A 16,995-nucleotide genomic window follows, 5' to 3' on the forward strand; every position below is an offset into this window, starting at 1 on the left:
CTAACGGTAGGCGCGGCTGGGAGTTAGGGACCGTTCGTGTGTTTTTACGTGAATTCACGGGTCAATCTCAGAAGATTTTATTCACAGTTTTCCTCTTTTTTTTTTTCTTATACAACTGAAAATTCATGTGAATGCATGTTCCGGGGAACTCTTAAGAGCAGTGGCTGTTGAAACGGAGTTTGACTGCTGCTACAGAAATCTGTGAGGCTGCAGCTGTAACTGGCAGGATTTAAAATATATAACTGTGAGGGCTTAAAAGATTTTTTTTTTAATCACAGTTTACCTAACTATGTAATGCTACACCTCTTTAGAGAGTGCCTATTGCCACAATACCTGTCTTCATCTGGAAGGGTAAAAAATACATAAGTGACACTCCTAAAACACAGAAAATATTAAGYCCTCCTACTGATTACAGGTTATAATATATTCAGGCAGCAAAGAATTGTGGTTGCTGTGTGGCTCGGGCTGAAAAGTGTTTCTTCTGGCTAAAAGTAGACAGGGTTTGAGTGCACGTCCACAGGTAGCAAGTACCACAGGTACCTCCCTCCCTGAAACCCAGGCAAACCTAAAAACCCATCATACTGTTTAATCTTCACTTTTGGCTCTGCACCCTCTAGATATTTTAAATTAATCTTTGTAAACAAACACTTACATTTTGTAATATATTCCATTGCAAGGTGCAGGAGATGTAAGATCCAGTTTGGCAGAGTACTGAGTACACTGTGTTTGCATTGCTTGCATGGAGGACCCTGCTTCTAGCAGACTGTGTGCCTATCACTTTTTTTTTTTCTTTTTTTTGACAGGGTGAGCCCCAGGAGCTTTACTAAAAGGATGCCTCAGTACTTCTGAGATTTGGACAAACACGCATGTATGACTACACTTATTTTCACTCTTTGATGTGGTGAATAGTGGACAGCACTGTGTATGATGCTTTGGGTCCAGGGGGAGAGGAGGGATCACAGAGCTGTTCCCTCTCTCCCAAAACACTTGCATCAGTGACACCTCATAGAAAAATTGTCTTTGCAATGTGCAGCTTTTCTGCTTTAAGATCCTCCCTTGTCTTAGTCAGTTTTCTTTAATAACAATATCCAGCTCCAATTTGTCATTAGTAAATCGTAAAACAGTTCAAACAGGAGTCCTATATCATGTTGATTGCATGAGGAAACTTGCTTTTCTGAAAATGATTTATATTGATGTTTCCTCAACAACCACTCATCTTCCCATGTTCCTTTTCTGCTTTGTTTGGTGAAAAAACACTTTGTCAGATCTTGTAACCACATCTGAAAGGCGAATTTCTTTTGAAATGTAAATAAGTATAAATCGATTTGTAGCTGCTCATAGAAAAGTTCTGATTCTGCTGCTGCTTCAAAGTATTGTGGTGGGGTTTTTTTCCAAGTAACTGCATTTTTTGTTTAGTCCTCCATGTTTAGAGTGACACTCTTTAGAAGGATGTCAGTGTGGAAAAGTGTCCTATAATTGTTGTATCAGCTCCATGTACCCTGCAGGATAGTTGTGCTCTGTGGTGTTGGCTGCCCCCCTTGCCACGCACACCCTTGCCGTGTGCCAACTGTGTCAACAGGCGGAAATATGGGTTTGCTCCATCCTCCGCAAATGCTCATGTCCTATGGAAGGATGCGGAGTGTGCAGTCCGGGGCCAGCCACAGTACTCGCCAACAGATCGCTTGGACTGGACTGATCAGAAAACCAGGACTGCAGGGTCACTGGCCTTTTGGTGTAAATGCAGCTATTCTGCCTGTCACAGTACAGAGGGTTGTTGTGGGGAGAAGAAGCCTTCCTCGCAGGGCAGAGAGGAACATCATGCTTGTATCAGTCCTGAGGTGTAAAGAGCTGTCTGGTAATGCTCTTTCTCCCCCCATCATCTGAAGCCACAGCCTGGAGCCTGCTACCTGGCATGCTACCTTATATTTTTTTCGTAGAAGTTTAGTCTGCATAAAATAATATTTTCTAGTCTAGAGCTCCACGTACTGTTTGTTTCTTACACAAGTCAACGTCCATTGACTTCAGTGAAAGCTGGATCCTAGTGTATCTTGAAAAATGTACTCTGTAGCTATAATGTATTTATTTAAAAGTCACTGAAAAACAGTTCTTTTAAAATGTGTCTTTGTAATGTGCTTTTTACATTCTTTTTCTATTATCTTTCTGTGCAGCTTCTCTGATCCTAATTCCATGATGAAACAGTTGTCAGCAGAAACTATTCGTCTCCTTTCAAGTTCTCAGGTGATTACATCAGTTGTCAGCGTAGTAAAGGAGCTGATAGAAAATTCCTTGGATGCCAGTGCCACAAGTGTTGATGTTAAACTGGTAAGTCCTCTCTCTTACCCTTACACTTATTACAGAAATTGGATGTCATATAAGATGCAGGGGAAATTGTTCCACTGTCAGCRTATTTTTTAGGGCATAGTAGTTTTGTGGAGGGGTTTGATATCATTTATATATATGTATTTTAACCTCAGATAAAAATGGTCCAAGATCAGTCCCCCTTAATGTTTTTCAAGGCTCCACTGGGACTGTAAGGCATATTTGTGCTGAATGCATCTTCAGAAAAAAATGCTAACTTCTTTAATACTTCTTCTCTTACTTACAATTTACTTTTTCTGACTGATAGCTTATTTTAAAAGATGTTGGACTTCTGTTTCACTGCTAGACTGGTATAGCTGGTTCTCACTATAAAATACTGGCAAGAAGATGAAAATGGAAACTGTGGAAAAAGTTTATGATATCCATGCTGGACATTTTTGTAATATAAATCATCATATGCGCCCTAATCAACATGATGTGCTCCGGCTACTATTAACATTTCAGTTTTATAAGATATTACAAAAAAAAGTTGGCATATCACTCAAGGATGCTTTCTGAAACAAGAAAATACTGACTATAATTTAAAAAAAAAAAAGTGTTTTTCCCCTAAATTTGGAAAATAACAAACCGATCAGCTTCTCTTCCTTCCATTAGTATTTCTGGTTTTGCAGTATTTTGTCAACAACTGCATAATAACATTATCTCCTGCTTACTAAGAAATTGTGTTGTTACAATGTGTATAAATAGATGTATCCAGAAATGCAGTCCATTTCTTTTTCTACAAATAACAGTGAATGTATAAGCTATTCTCAAGTTTCCAGTCAAAAAAATAAATGTTAGACTCATTTAGTTAATACTTGTAATTGAGAGAGTAGTCTAATTTCTACTTGTTCCTTTGTCCATGTCCAAGCCACAAATATCACTGCTGTCTTTTCTGTATGAGTCTCAAGCAGTTTCCATCTGAGTATGGTTTCCTGCGGCTGCTGAGGAAGATGCTTATTTGTTATTTGCCTTATCTGAACTGAAGGTACTGTGTCTTCACAATGATCTGTGATGGCCTGTGTCTTCCCAATACTTAGACTGCATAATATCTTGCTCCATGAGTAACTCCAAAGTGAGTAGTATATGTGCAGTTTGGGGGATAAAAGTATCAGAAACTGCTTTTGTCAGCTGCTCCGTAATTGATGGAAGCCCACAGGTTTTGGAGCCTTCAGTAATTGTTAGAACAGACCTTGTCTTTTTTACTGGGATGACAATACTGAACCTTGCTGAATTCTACCCAGTGCGAGTTTCACAGTGCAATAAATGGCTCTTTCCATAGAGAGAGGTCCCAAATCAACCGAAGAGCAATTTTGACCGCAGTCTGTTGCATAAATCATCTGCACTAATGTTACTCCTTGTCAGTTCAGCCCAATCCAAATAGCTGTATTTCTAAAACAAATAAATAATATGTTACTTGACTTTACTCCGGTTGTCAATGACTAAATGAGATTTGCTGATTATTATTCAGTGAGTACTAGGGTAGAGAAGAAAACCTGCAACATGCACAGCTATACTAAATAATATTGTGAAACAGTGGATTCTTTTTCTGGGAATTTCTTGTGATAAGAATATTTTTATATTAAAATGTTATTTTTGTTGAGTGAAATTTAAGTAAGATTGACTGCATAATAGAACTCAACAATCTCATTAACTCTGGATTGGTTCCAAGTCCAAGTTTGGAGGAGCCCTCTAACAAATAAGCAGGAAGAACTGACTTCATGTTCTTGATATTTCTTAAGTAAAAATATGGGTAGAATATAAATGTAGAAATGTCTTCCTTCTTCTGAACACCTCCCCAGCCCTGCCCCAAATATCCAGTTTCCCTCCAGCCTAATCAGGAAAGAAAAAAAGACTCAAATATGTTTTTTTCTAAATGCTCTCCTTCAAAATTTTGTAAGTTATGGCCCACTGACTTTAAAGGATGCAGGGTTGCATTTGTGATTTGAAAAAATCAATGCCAAACAGGTAAGAGAGGTGGAAAAAGAATGGACAGTCTTTAGTTTTCCAGCCATAGATCGTTTTTTGAGTTTAAGTTTTACAAGYTGCAAGGTAGTTAAATTACTTCCACAAACATATATAGGGTAAAACTGAAAATTGGAATTGTGTTGTTTCCAAACTGCAGGGTATAAATTATATAATTTAACTAGAGAAACCATCACTACAATCTTAACATGTACATATATTTTTTTAACTGAGACATTTTCTGGTTGTTCAGTTTCTCCAAATAAGCAAAATTCTCACTTCTACGCTGATGTCTACAGGCTGGACCCTCAGCTGTTTCAAACTTGTATCTTAATTCATTTAGGTTGCTGTTTTAGTGATCAATATGTTTTTGTCCTCTTTTAGGAGAACTATGGGTTTGACAAAGTAGAAGTGAGAGACAACGGCAATGGAATCAAGGTTGCTGATGTTCCAGTTATGGCAATTAAACACTACACCTCAAAAATAAGCTCTTCTGAGGACCTTGAAAGCTTGACAACATACGGTTTCCGTGGGGAAGCTTTGGGATCAATTTGCTGTATATCGGAGGTGAGAGTTCCTGTAAATGTGTCAGATCTTTTGTGTTGTTTTGTTGTCGGGGTGTGTGTGTGTGTGTGCACGCACGTGCAAATTATATCAAAATATAAGTGCAAAGACATTAAATTGATCTGGCATACTGTTAGGGGTATGTTTCCTGAACAGTTTGTTTTGTGTGTGCTGCCTTTTTTTCCACCTAGAAGTCATGTGATATGGTTAGAAAGCAATGTGGATTTCTTGTTAGGATCAGTCCTGCCTTTCTGTCGCATTGGTTTGGTAGTTGGTGATGCTGTATTTCCTTCCTTCCATCAGAGCAGGTCAGACTACTTAGTGTTTCCTTGTCCTTTTCTTTTGTATCAGGGTATAGAGAGTTGGTTCCTTACAACAGTGGCTTATCCTTTGTGATTTTGTCTATCAGAAAGGATAATGTGCAAGAGAGTGGTCGAGTTTGCTGCTTGAATTAAGCTAAATCAAAATGAGAAAGAAGAGGAGAGGGCCAGCAGAAATCACTTCAGAGGACTGTCTCTTCAGAGAACTGATGGTCCCCACAGCTCCAGTTTCAGTGAGGGTTTCTGCCTTGATGTTATCTAGGTGATCAGCAGTCATGGGATCTTGCTGGGCTCCATATTGCTCCTTGACAAGTACGTAACTGCTGTTGCACAAACATATTGTTCTCCTTATGAGTAAACAGGAACCTGCTCCCTGTCCTGAGTCTGATCCATATGTTGGTGTTACAGGGCTGACTGTGACAGTGTGTGGATATTTAGGAATTAACTTGCTAACCTTTTAAGTTGGTTCAAAAGTGACTTAAAAGATGATCAAACCGTTTAGAGCGCAGCATCTACATGTTCCKCTGCACTCTGCCTTTCGGTCTCCATGCTGTGTCACAGCCAAGTTTTGGGTTCTGCTTTCTAAGTCTCTGGCGGATTCAATCCTGCAACAAGATAGTGATATCTGCATCTGCTTGGAACTGTCATGGTCGGGAGAGATGCTAGAGGGTGGGAGTGCTCGACTCCGTGCTACCTTGGGCTACGTTCACGTTACCCTGCGCAGGACTGGCCTRTGTGTTTGGACGGAGATTTCCAAAGAAGGATGCTTTTAGAAGCATTGCTGTTTTGACAGATGATGACAGACCTTGATCAGGGGTTCGTTCTGATGAGTTGCAAGCAGGATGCCATCTCTTCTGAGCAGCTAATCGGCTCTGTGGTACATTTCATAAGAGAGGGGAGGTGGCCTGAGTGTGCTGTGTACTTTAATAGGTGTTAATTACTGATCCAAGAATTAAAGTATGTTAATTAAACACTCCTGGCCTTAGTTGCATTCTGTCTATGTAAATTGCCCCCCTGTAGTTTCAGTTAAGAGGTACTATGCTATTGGCCCTTAACTGGGTCTGTAATATTGTCATTGCCAATTAATCAATTACTGTTTTTTCTCTTCAGAGGCATGGTTGAACTCAGAATTATTCATATGGGAAATGAAAATAAACCAAAATATCCTAAAGCTCTGTATGAATGATAACCTTTATGTCCTTTCAGATGGTTATAGTGGCTTTATCATTCAGAATATTAATATCTGATATATCAGATATTAGAATATCTAGATATATTAGATATCAGAATATTAATATCAGGGAGTTGCAGTTTTATTAAACTCCTGGTGTGTGTTTGGTCTTGCTAAAGCTGATCTGTGTATTACCTGCATAGCTTACAAAACATACCATGACTGATTGCTAGATATGGTGGGTGTGGAAAGATAACATACTGTTTGTTTGATAATAGTTGTTATGTGTGTGGAATCCAACGTGAATTAAAAGAGTTGTCATATTGTATCTTCTCTCATGAAGGACAAAAATGCAAAAATATCAATTGATTTAGTTGTTTAAATGAACAGTGTTTAGAATAGAAAATACAGAAGTGTGTGTGTTTTCGATATTAAGGCTAGCTATGCTTTATGTAGTATTGTAATAGAAATGTGTGGCTTTTAGTTGAATGGTTGGAAAAATCAGATATAATGCAGAAGGTGTCTGTGACTGTAAGCAACACCAGTGGAAGAAATATTTTATAAACTCATTAAATATAATTGCTATAGCTAAAATAAGTTGATGTTGAGAATGGCAGCAAAGCTTATATGAGCCCATTTTGAAACTTTGTGAATCTTTGATTAACATGGATTTTTTTTTTTATTCTTTATAGGTTTTGATCACAACAAAGACAGCTCTTGATGACTTCAGTACTCAGTATGTTTTGGATAGCAGTGGGCATATAACTTCTCAAAAGCCTTCCCATCTTGGGCAAGGTAGGATATCGTTATTGCAGTTTTGCATTGCGAAACAAGTATTTAATGTTTCTTTGCGGCTCCATTTGATGTTGAAATACCTGTTCTCTACTTGAAGCCTGAGTATGAAATCTTAGTAGCTGTAAACATTTCTTGCCTTATGTCCGTCAACTGAGGACATATTAGCATAAGAAATAATGTATCTTGGAAGTTGCTTTAGATGGTAATTGTACTAGTTTCTACTTCTCTGACTCTCTCCCTCAAGCTGGCAGAGCTCAAATAAAAGCTATATAAATTCTGTGCTGCAGGTCCAGGCAGACTTACTCTTTAGATATATAAAAGATTTGTTCAGGGCTAAAATAATGTTTCTGCGCAGAGCAAAATCCTTGCTTAAAGGAGGAAGAATTACCATGCTATATGAGAGGGAGTTGCTGGAAATAGTGTGCCTGTAGGACCCAGAAAGTCACAGTTCTTTGTAACCTTCAGGGAAGGGTGTGTGCACTAGAAATTCCTGCTACCTGTTTATGTAAAAAATAACAGGCTCTCCTCACCTCAGCTTTGGCCTTGGTTTTTCAGACTTGGTGCAGGTTTGGGGTAGCATTTCCTCTACTCCGTGCTCCGTTCAGCTAATTCTTGCCCAGAGAGGACTGTTAAAGACCACTGTATCCTTGCATTCGCATTTCAGCAGTTGCGCGTTCCCAAAAAATACTGTTTATTCCTTCCTTGTTACTAGAGCGTGCTTCTGGGGAAGCAGTTTAAAGTTGCATCTGTTCTCACCCTTAGTACCTCCTAGCTGAGCCATAGAAGCTACCACTGCTTGCCAATATTCTGTGCCCATTCAACACCATGGCTGGCCACGCTGTGTTTTGTGTGGGCAAAGTGGAGCCCTGCTACCAGACTTGTCTCTCTTCCTCTACTAGCTGGCAGTAGGGAGCCATTCAGTCAGAGGCTAGCTGCCTGGAGCTAGTCAGTGGACAGGTACTGAAGAAAGAGTTGAATCTGAAAACTCCACAACGTGGGATCTGGACATCCAGTTTTGACCAGAGAAATTCTTTTAGATTTAGGTTGTAGCATTTTCCACAGCTGGAAGGCCTGTTCTGGAGGTTGAGTCTCATTGACATGGTTTTGTCAAAGCTGTGGGATGGTTGACTGCTATTGAAAAATGAATTTTGTGGTGTCTATTTAATACTTTGCAATGTCCTTTTAGTCTAAGAATTTGTATGATTGTATTGGTAGAGTCATTCTCTTCTACAGATTATATACTACGCCTTGAACAGAGGTGTCTGGCCTTTCAGGTCTCTATGCAAATAATAGTGAAGGGCTTTAATGAGGCTCTGTATTCCCCTGCCTCCTGATATATCTGGTTGTGTTCTGGTCTGTTACTCATTTCGGGAATGAAAGTTAACTTAATATGCACCAAAAGAGTCTTTAGCTTTATTTAGTGGCTGATTCTTACTACTGTCAGTATGTACAGAAAAAAGCTTCACGATGCAATCATAACTAAAAGGATGGAGGTTGGAGCTTGTGAGGTTTATTAGTATGTATTTTGGGAAGATGACTGCTAACTTAGTATATTTTTGTCTTCATGCTAATGTAATTTAATTTAGTGTTATTTGGGATTGTCTGTGTGCAGCTGTATACAGACAGGTCTCTTCCAGTAAAAAATAGTTTCCTTTATATCCAGTCAGTGGTATGCTTTCAATGTTAACTCTGCTCGTTTTTTACCACCTGCTTGCAGGTACTACAGTAACAGTCCTAAAGTTGTTTAAGAATCTTCCTGTAAGAAAACAGTTTTACTCAACAACTAAAAAATGTAAGGAGGAGCTGAAAAAAATCCAAGATCTTCTGATAGCCTATGGCATCATAAAACCAGACCTGCGGATAATCTTTACACATAATAAGGTAATAGTGAATTTTTCTGTATCAGCTATCATAAGATTCAGTTTCTGATGAATTTATGCAGTTCACCAGTGCTTTATTACATAAAACTTGTCATTCCTAGGACTTTTCTGTTATCATAGGTTTCTTTTGGACTTCCACTTCATTCTTCCCTCCATAAATGCGTATACCTATGATGGTTACAGGTCTTGACCCTAAGCTTCTAAAACTCAGAAGAGACTCAGATCTGCCTTTTGATTTGCTCCAACAGATACTAGGTTAGATATGTGAAGTGTAAAAATTATTCTACATGCCTGTAGTTACTAAAGATGTTGGTGTTCTACAGAACAAAGTAGTGGGATCTTATTAGGCCTAAGGGGCTGATCAAGTGTTAACCTAAGCTAATTGAATAAACTCTTGAAAATGTTATTTGGCTTTCCTTACCTGGATAGACACTATAGCGCATGCAGGTAGTTTATTGTATGCTGAGTCATCGGAGCACAATAYACAATGATGGCTTCATTTAAAAAAGTTTAAAAAATTCAAAACAGTTTGCTACATTGGTTTAAGTAAGAGTAACATACGTTATAACAACAAGTTTTAGTTGAGCTAGTTGTTATTTATTTAGACTTGGGAGTACAAATTAAGAGGCTACTTGGAGGCTGCTTTGACTTCACAGGATACTGAACAGTAATCTTACAACACAGCTACAGAAATATCACATTGAGCCATTCTCCTTTCCCTGAGCCCAGTTTAACGTAGCTAATTCTGTTGGCTCTACTCCTGACTTTTGACACATGTGAGGGGAAAATTATGCTAATGACTTTCCATTTTGCCACAAAGTAGAGGGTGACATTTTGTGGACAGATCCCTCAGCAATTCTTTTTCTGTTCTAAAATACTATGTTAATTTTGCTATTTTCCCAGTTTCTGGAACAATTTTGATCAATTAGACTCTTCATTAACTAAACATTCGTGCTTCAGTTCCCTTCCAGTGGAAACAATGATTGACTCTGCTTTCTTGAGAAGAAAACAATTCTTTCATCCTCTTCTAGGGTTGTTTAACATGCTCTGATTATATATATGTATGTATTTTTAAATATCCAAATATAGATATTGCAAAAAAGCAAAAAGTCAGCCCTGTGGCTATAGAATTAGTACTCTGAAACTGAGTAAGTATAACTGCTTTCAGTCTTTCATTTGAGACTACAGAAAGTTTGAAACCAAAGATCTTGGAGGTGTGCACTTCTTAGGTTGCATTAATCTCCCTGACATATCTAGCAGTGCTTTACAGTATTGGTCTTAACTATAGGTTCATAAAAATAATTTCATCTTTTATTGGTGGTTTTTGCTCATTCTCAAGGATGTGGTATAATTATTTTGTGATTAAGCTGCAGCTTTCATTTAATGTCCTTGGCTACTGCAAGAGCTTAGTACAATGCATTGCCGGTTTCTTCTACTGACGTTTTTCTCCCCTTCTGCGGCAACTGTAGCTTGTTATCTTCTATTACAGATCTTAAGTTTGATATGGTGTATTGGGAAATATCTTGTTTATTGTGGTTCATGCAGGAGTTTCTCAGTTGGCCTTTCTGCACTAGACATCTATGCATGTTTGGTTACAGTACCTGTGTGATCCTTTCCAGACTGTTTGGAAATTCCTGTTGACGTCTCTGGGTGCTGGGAGAGAGGCTTGGGAATGTGATTGCTAGGTAAGAAAGCAGTGATTTGGGGGGGAAGAGGAATGAGGAAAAGGGCTGCAGCAGTGAGATTACTACAGACAAGTTGTAACTGATATTTAATGACATTTTGATTTCATCCTCTTTTGATTTGTTTAGACTATTACGTCTTGTTTTTCTTTTTTTCTATATTTATTTTAATACAGTAGAAATATATGCAGGAAGCTGATCACATCTCTCTTTCACACTACTTACTGAAAATACGGCATGGAGAGAAGCACAAGAGTAGCTATTGCACGTTGGTTTTGGTGTTGGCTGTGCTCAAGTGACAAAGTAAAATAGATAGAACAGCTTTATAAATTCATTCTGTGGCTCAAGAGTATGGTTCTTTCACTGATATGCAGCCTTTTGAGCAATGGTCTGAGTCTGCAAAATCACTGTTACGCTCTTCGTGTGTTCTAAAGCCCAGTGAAAGCTAAAGTAAATGCACAGAGAAAGAAATGGCTATGTCTTACCAACTTATCCTTTTGCTGATGAACAAGAAGGAACACAACCAATGTGCTTTAAACTCTGTTGGTTCTGTGGGAGATAATGGTGGTAAAATTCATTATGAGGGTATTTTGTTGCCAGAATAACTCAACACACATGAAAACATTCTGTTAAAAAGATGACATTTTAGAATATTTTTTAACAGTGAAGTTGCACTCTGAAGTCTGGGTAAGCTCAGCAAGTTGAAAGAAAGAAAAACCTTAAGGTGGGGAGAACAATGGTCAAGACATATATACATTATGGTTTACAGAGAAGCAGAGATAGCTGAAAGTCRTTGATCATGTAAGCAAAGAACTCAAGAACATAATAAGAATTGGTGTTATCTGCTCACATGCGTGATGTTCCTTCAGACTAGTAATCTCTTGGTCAGAGGATATTGCGTGCATTTAAAATGAGTCTCTGATACAGAACAAGGACAAGAAGAAAACAAGATTGCTTGAACTGGCACTACCTACCTAATGAGAAGGTAGTAGTAATTGAAAACCTGTCTCATTTAATAGCTACTTGAACCTCATTTCAGGTAATAGTCTCAACCCAGCTTTGGAAGAAAAACATCCATATTACAACCCAAACAGTTTCCAGTTTCTAGAAAGATATGAAGATTACCTATCCTTTTGGCTTCATGGGTGAATTCATTAATACACAGTTTGGGTAGGCTCGTCTGGTAAAACAAATCAATACAAATGCTGTCTGCAGTCTGTATTTATTCACTGTAGTGGTAGAATGGTGCTAATTTTAGGCTCTTCATTTTACACTGCCAGTTTATATGTTCATTTAATTTATTTAAAAAAAAACAACACTGCTCAGACACGTTTTGACACAAGAGGTCGCTCAGTAGCTATTGCTGATCTGGAAAAATCAAGGACTAAAATCCTACAGAAAGTGTAGTCTATGTATGTGTAAATGTTTTAAAATAGTCTGTAAAATGTTTTAAAGCTCTGAACACAGATTCCTGTATTTCTACTGCTGTTGTCTTTCCTTCCAAAATAAAAGTTACTTATTGAGTTGTATTTTTTAAGAAATTTAAAATTCTGTAATTCCAATGCATAACAACTTTCAGCAGGTCTACATGCATCTGTTTTACCGTAATATCAAAGGACATGAATAGTCATTAATTTTTTTTCTTTCATATGCTAAACATTATTGTCACTAAATTATTATTTCAGATCAGAAGGCATTTCTCCTATGGTGATCCTACAGTGTATTTGTGCTAGAACTGTACTCTRCTGAATAGTATTGCCTGTGATTTTTCCTTTTTTCTTTCCCTTTTTTTTTGTTGTTACATTTCTGTTTGAAATGTACTAGGAGAATGAATCGAGTTCTGAGAACAGCTGTGTTTTTCATGGAGCTCATGACTTATATATTAGTTAAAAAAAAATTATATGGCCAATCATTCAAAGGAGTTCCTAGAATCCCAGATTCTTGAGGCTGAGCCAATACTTTCTGTTGCAATGGAAGAAGATACACATCAGGATCAGGTTCCAAGGCTTAAAAGAGCAAGAAGGTAGCAGAGATGAGGTAGTGCAAGACATGGAAAGATGGGTCGAAAGAGTAGTAAGGATAGCACAATACAGTATATTTCAAAGAAACCTTGAAAATAAGTGACAAAACCAGTACTTTTTTWAAAAAAATCCTTCTTCTAAGTCCTGCATTTTAAAAGAAATGAAAGGAGTGTGAAGGAATGCATAGTTCTAGTTTTACTGAGGAAGAATATATATAATGAGGGCAAAACTTTCATAAAAGTTTGAGGTTAGGCATGTTGAAAATGGTTGTCTGATTCTAGCAGAAACTAATTTTAGAAAATCTGGCTTCTTATTGAGCTGTTGAATGTATATGCATTTTTAGGGTCCACAATGCATTGCATGTTTTATTTCCACCACTTTTTTTTTTTTTTTATGGTGTGCTTCTTGCTGCTTCTACAGGTTCTGGAAATCATTCTTGCTGTTATACCATATTTCATATCTGTGTTAGTTTGTATGAATATATTACCATTAAATGTCAGGGTTTTTTTTCTATGAAGAACCATGATGCTCTTCCTGCCTTTGGTTGTTTTCTAGTAAGTAAGAAAAATGTATGTCCTTTTATCAGTTGTCTTAGGGTTCATTTATAGTGTACCTTTTGTCAGTAAATTTCTGAGATAGGAAATACTGAATTACTTTTGTTTCTACTCACAATGTTTTGTTTGTATTAGCAATAAATAATGAATCACTTTGCAGATCAACCCTTGAAGTACTATTGCTATTTTGACAACTTGGATTAGCTAGTGCTCCTTCTTTTTATGAAGGTTTATCCTGCCAAGACATTCTTTGAATACTGATAATGTTGATCCTCTTGCCAGTATGGTTATGTTAGAAAGAGGTATTTTTCTTCTTTCATCACCATGTTCCTTGAAAGCATATTGAATAATGAGACAGCCAAATGGAAATAATTTACATGAGTATTCAGCAAGTTTATTTAAAGTTAACATTATCTGAAGGAGTGCTAAGAACATTCCAAAGTCAGCTACTGTTTAAACAGCGTCGAATTCTTCAGCCCAAAATGCCACATTCTAGCCACCTCTGAGCTCTGGCTGTTTTTTACACTAGGTGCTGGAGGGCTTTTCCCTGGAATGACAGTTTCCATATTCTTTCCTGTTTAACATCAACAGTCCTTGGCTCAGCCTTATAAGCATGGTGAACATTTGTATGAACAGATACCAGTGTTCAAGAAATGCCGTTGTATGTTGAAAGACTGATGATATGAAATTGCTTTAATTCTGTTTAGTTGCCTGAATTCCACAAACACCAAAATGAGAGAGGTGTTTCAGATTACACACAGTAACTGTACCTGTTCTAACAATGGCAGATACAGTAGGGCTTGAACAAGTTATGGCAAAAGGTGGTTTAGATGGTACCGTACACAACTGCTCCCACATCTTGCACTAGGCACAGGTGGGCTGTAAGTAGACTCAATACATTTTCCAGTTCTTTTTTAGAAAAATCTGTGTAAGGGAAAAGCTTTCTTGTTTTTCATGCATAGTATTCTGAAGCCTCACACAGTTCTCTGTCTCGAACTATTTACTGTATCTTGAGAGAAACATGAATTAGAGCTTCTGGGTGCAAGCAATCCATTTTAGAGCTGCTATTGTAACTGTGAATGGTATTCTTGCCGAAACCCGCTTTGCATTTTTGGTTGGTGTTGGCCTCAAGGATGCCGCRAAGCGATGAGCCTAATTATGTACCATGTGGGGAAATGGTAATTCAAATAATTAAGAAGAAACATTTTATTTAATATTTGGAAACAGCCTTTTTTGCAGGAATCTAGTGCCTTATCCTGTTTGGTTTCAGTGATTTACCATTCTAGTTCCTTTTGAAGAAATGTCACTTGATTCTCTGCTATATATATATATATATWTWTTTTTTAAGTTTCCTCTTATTTCCAAAGTTGAATAATCTCAGCCTTCTACAATCTGTATCTGTTTGTCCAACAACAGTTTGTTTTCTGTCTCCGAGTCCTCTATAATAAGTGCTTTTTGAGATGGAGTAGCTAGAACTTACTGGTAAGGTAAACTTACTGTTTTTAATAATTGAATTATAATACTTTATTTTTGAATCCATTCATTATGCTTCCAATTGTTGTTATAGCTGCATGTTTAAAAAAAAAAAAAACTGCATTGAGCAGAAATAGCAGCACGTAACCTCTTTCCTGAGTTGGAAGGGCTACTCCATTTGTGTTGATGATGATACAAAACAGGAGTGCAATGATGATAAATTAAGTCCCTCCCTAATCTGTGTCCCATAAAGGGAAATTATGGTTAAGAATCTGCAGTGTTCTTCAACCAACATGCCTTCATGCTGACCTGGAGCATAGTTCAGTCTTTACTTCCACTTGCTGTTCAGTGGCTTTGCTGAGAAAGCCAAACAGAGAGTTAATTATGGTGTTTTCTGTGATGTGGACACCTGTCCACTAGGAAATGCACTGAGACCCTCAACTCAGTTTACATCAGCCAGTGAACAGCTGCCAGATGGTAACGGCTTTTGGTCACTACCAACCTGGCTGAATTTGAACTGGTGACCTAGAGGTGAAATACTTTATATCCTATTACTAATTCCTTGAGGTTTCCAGTTTCTCATCCATCACACTTTTCAAATGACAGCACCATATATGTCTGAAATCTCAAAACAATTACTGTTTCAAATATGCAGCGTATGTTGCAGTATCCAAGATGTGCCTTTAGCTCCTGAACGGCTTTCAGATTCACTTTGTGTGCTTAAGAAAGGTTAGCAGAAGAAGGATGCTTCCAAAACTTTCTGGGAGTTTTGCCTCTTTGTTAGCAATATACTTTGTCATAGTCTCTCTTGCTTTTGTTAACCACTACTTTACAAAAGGCTTTTAAGCCCCCCCCCTTTTTTTTAAATAGAATTCACTGTAATGATGTAATGATTTTTTCTGTTATGGAAGTGGAATTTCTCTGACTATCCACAGCTGAACTGGCGTGGTTAGAGCAGTTGAAAACCTGACAGTTCTCTCTATCATGTTTGTAACTCTCCAAAGCCTCCGAAGAGATGTTACAACAGGAAGGTCCTTGGCTCCTGTAATATCCCTTCGTTCCTCTCATCGCTTATCTTCCAGCTCCTGACTCCTGCTGCCAAGCAGTGCTCCACTGCACGATGCTCGAAGATGCCTTTCCACTGGGAGGGTGCTCTGGTGTCGCTAAAGGGAAACCTGAGAAAGCTATTGCCAGTGCAGTAGGCATTAACTAAAGCAGGAAATACTTCAGAATTCGTAGGATGAACAGTGCTGTGGAAAATGACTGTCCTTCAGCCTTTCCCAGAGCAAATCGCTTTCTTAGCTGTCATGCCTGAGGCCTGCAGAGATACGTGTGGCGAGTGCATCTGACAAAGGAAAACCCAGTGCCTTGAGTTGCTCTATTCCATCCCTCCGCTGACAGTTGTGTCCCCCTCGCTTATAAAGTGGATGAGACAACGGATTCCTCAGAGGCCAATATAAAATATTCGGGGAAAATAGTTACGGTTATGTACAGTTGCATTATTTTTCTTTAAGCTAAATTGCAATACTGCCATGATTTCTATTTTCAAGGGAAGGTTATGCAAGGGCTGTCATTTAGTAAGATAACTTACTATTGATTCTAAAACAAGGCACCAGTTATGGTTTGGAGCAAATAGAACAGTATTGATGCTTTTCAAAGCTGGGATTTTAAATAATGTGGTTATTAAGACTTTGTCTTGGAGTCTTTTTGGTCTTAGCTGATAGCTGTTCTTCCACTGCAGTGAACAGGCCTGCCCTTGCAGCTAAGTGTCTGTGTATCGTAAGCCAAAGACATTATATACATTGTACAAGAAGATTTCTCTTTGTTTCCCTTTTTCCTGAATTCAAACTTATGATTTTGCTGCCTGGTTTTGTTCCAGTTTGAATCTCCTCTTAACAGGTAGGCAGTGGTCTTTTCAGTTACCTTGGAGCCCGATATACTATCAGGTTTGAAGTCAGGAGAGCTAAGAACCGTCCTGGCCYGAAGAGTTAGCTCACCGAAGCGAGATCTCAGATGCCAGGGTGGCGTGAAACAGAAYGGTTAGAGAGACTTTGACATACGCCTTCTTACAGAGCTATGATAGGTTACGTTTCCAATCTCCAGTTCACATACAGTGCTTTGCACCGCTGGAGTTTTACACCTTCAAACTTTATTACAGGATAACTAAAACAGTGATTATCACAGAATAAAAAAGAAAAAAGTCATTCTTTGC

General features: G+C 38.1%; 1 protein-coding gene across 5 annotated transcripts in view; it reads left to right on the forward strand.

Annotated features, from left to right (window-relative positions):
- Positions 1 to 49: 49 nt before the first annotated feature.
- PMS1 (PMS1 homolog 1, mismatch repair system component) overlaps positions 50 to 16,995 on the forward strand; it is a 49,178-nt gene continuing 32,232 nt past the window's right edge. For 2 of the 5 annotated variants that reach the window (XR_003257855.1, XM_026091705.1), the window contains exons 1-6: positions 51 to 244; positions 804 to 868; positions 2,169 to 2,322; positions 4,708 to 4,890; positions 7,071 to 7,173; positions 8,891 to 9,054. Coding sequence is in view for 4 of the 5 variants with exons in the window: in XM_026091705.1 (XP_025947490.1) it covers positions 2,188 to 2,322; positions 4,708 to 4,890; positions 7,071 to 7,173; positions 8,891 to 9,054 (585 nt within the window). In the remaining variant the exon portion in view is untranslated. Of the gene's footprint in view, positions 245 to 803; positions 869 to 2,168; positions 2,323 to 4,707; positions 4,891 to 7,070; positions 7,174 to 8,890; positions 9,055 to 16,995 lie in introns of all 5 variants that reach the window. The other 3 variants (XM_026091706.1, XM_026091704.1, XM_026091703.1) reach the window with 3 other exon arrangements.

The sequence above is a fragment of the Apteryx rowi genome, unplaced genomic scaffold (genome assembly GCF_003343035.1).
Source record: "Apteryx rowi isolate R43461 unplaced genomic scaffold, aptRow1 scaffold_92, whole genome shotgun sequence".
NCBI classification, from domain to species: domain Eukaryota; kingdom Metazoa; phylum Chordata; class Aves; order Apterygiformes; family Apterygidae; genus Apteryx; species Apteryx rowi.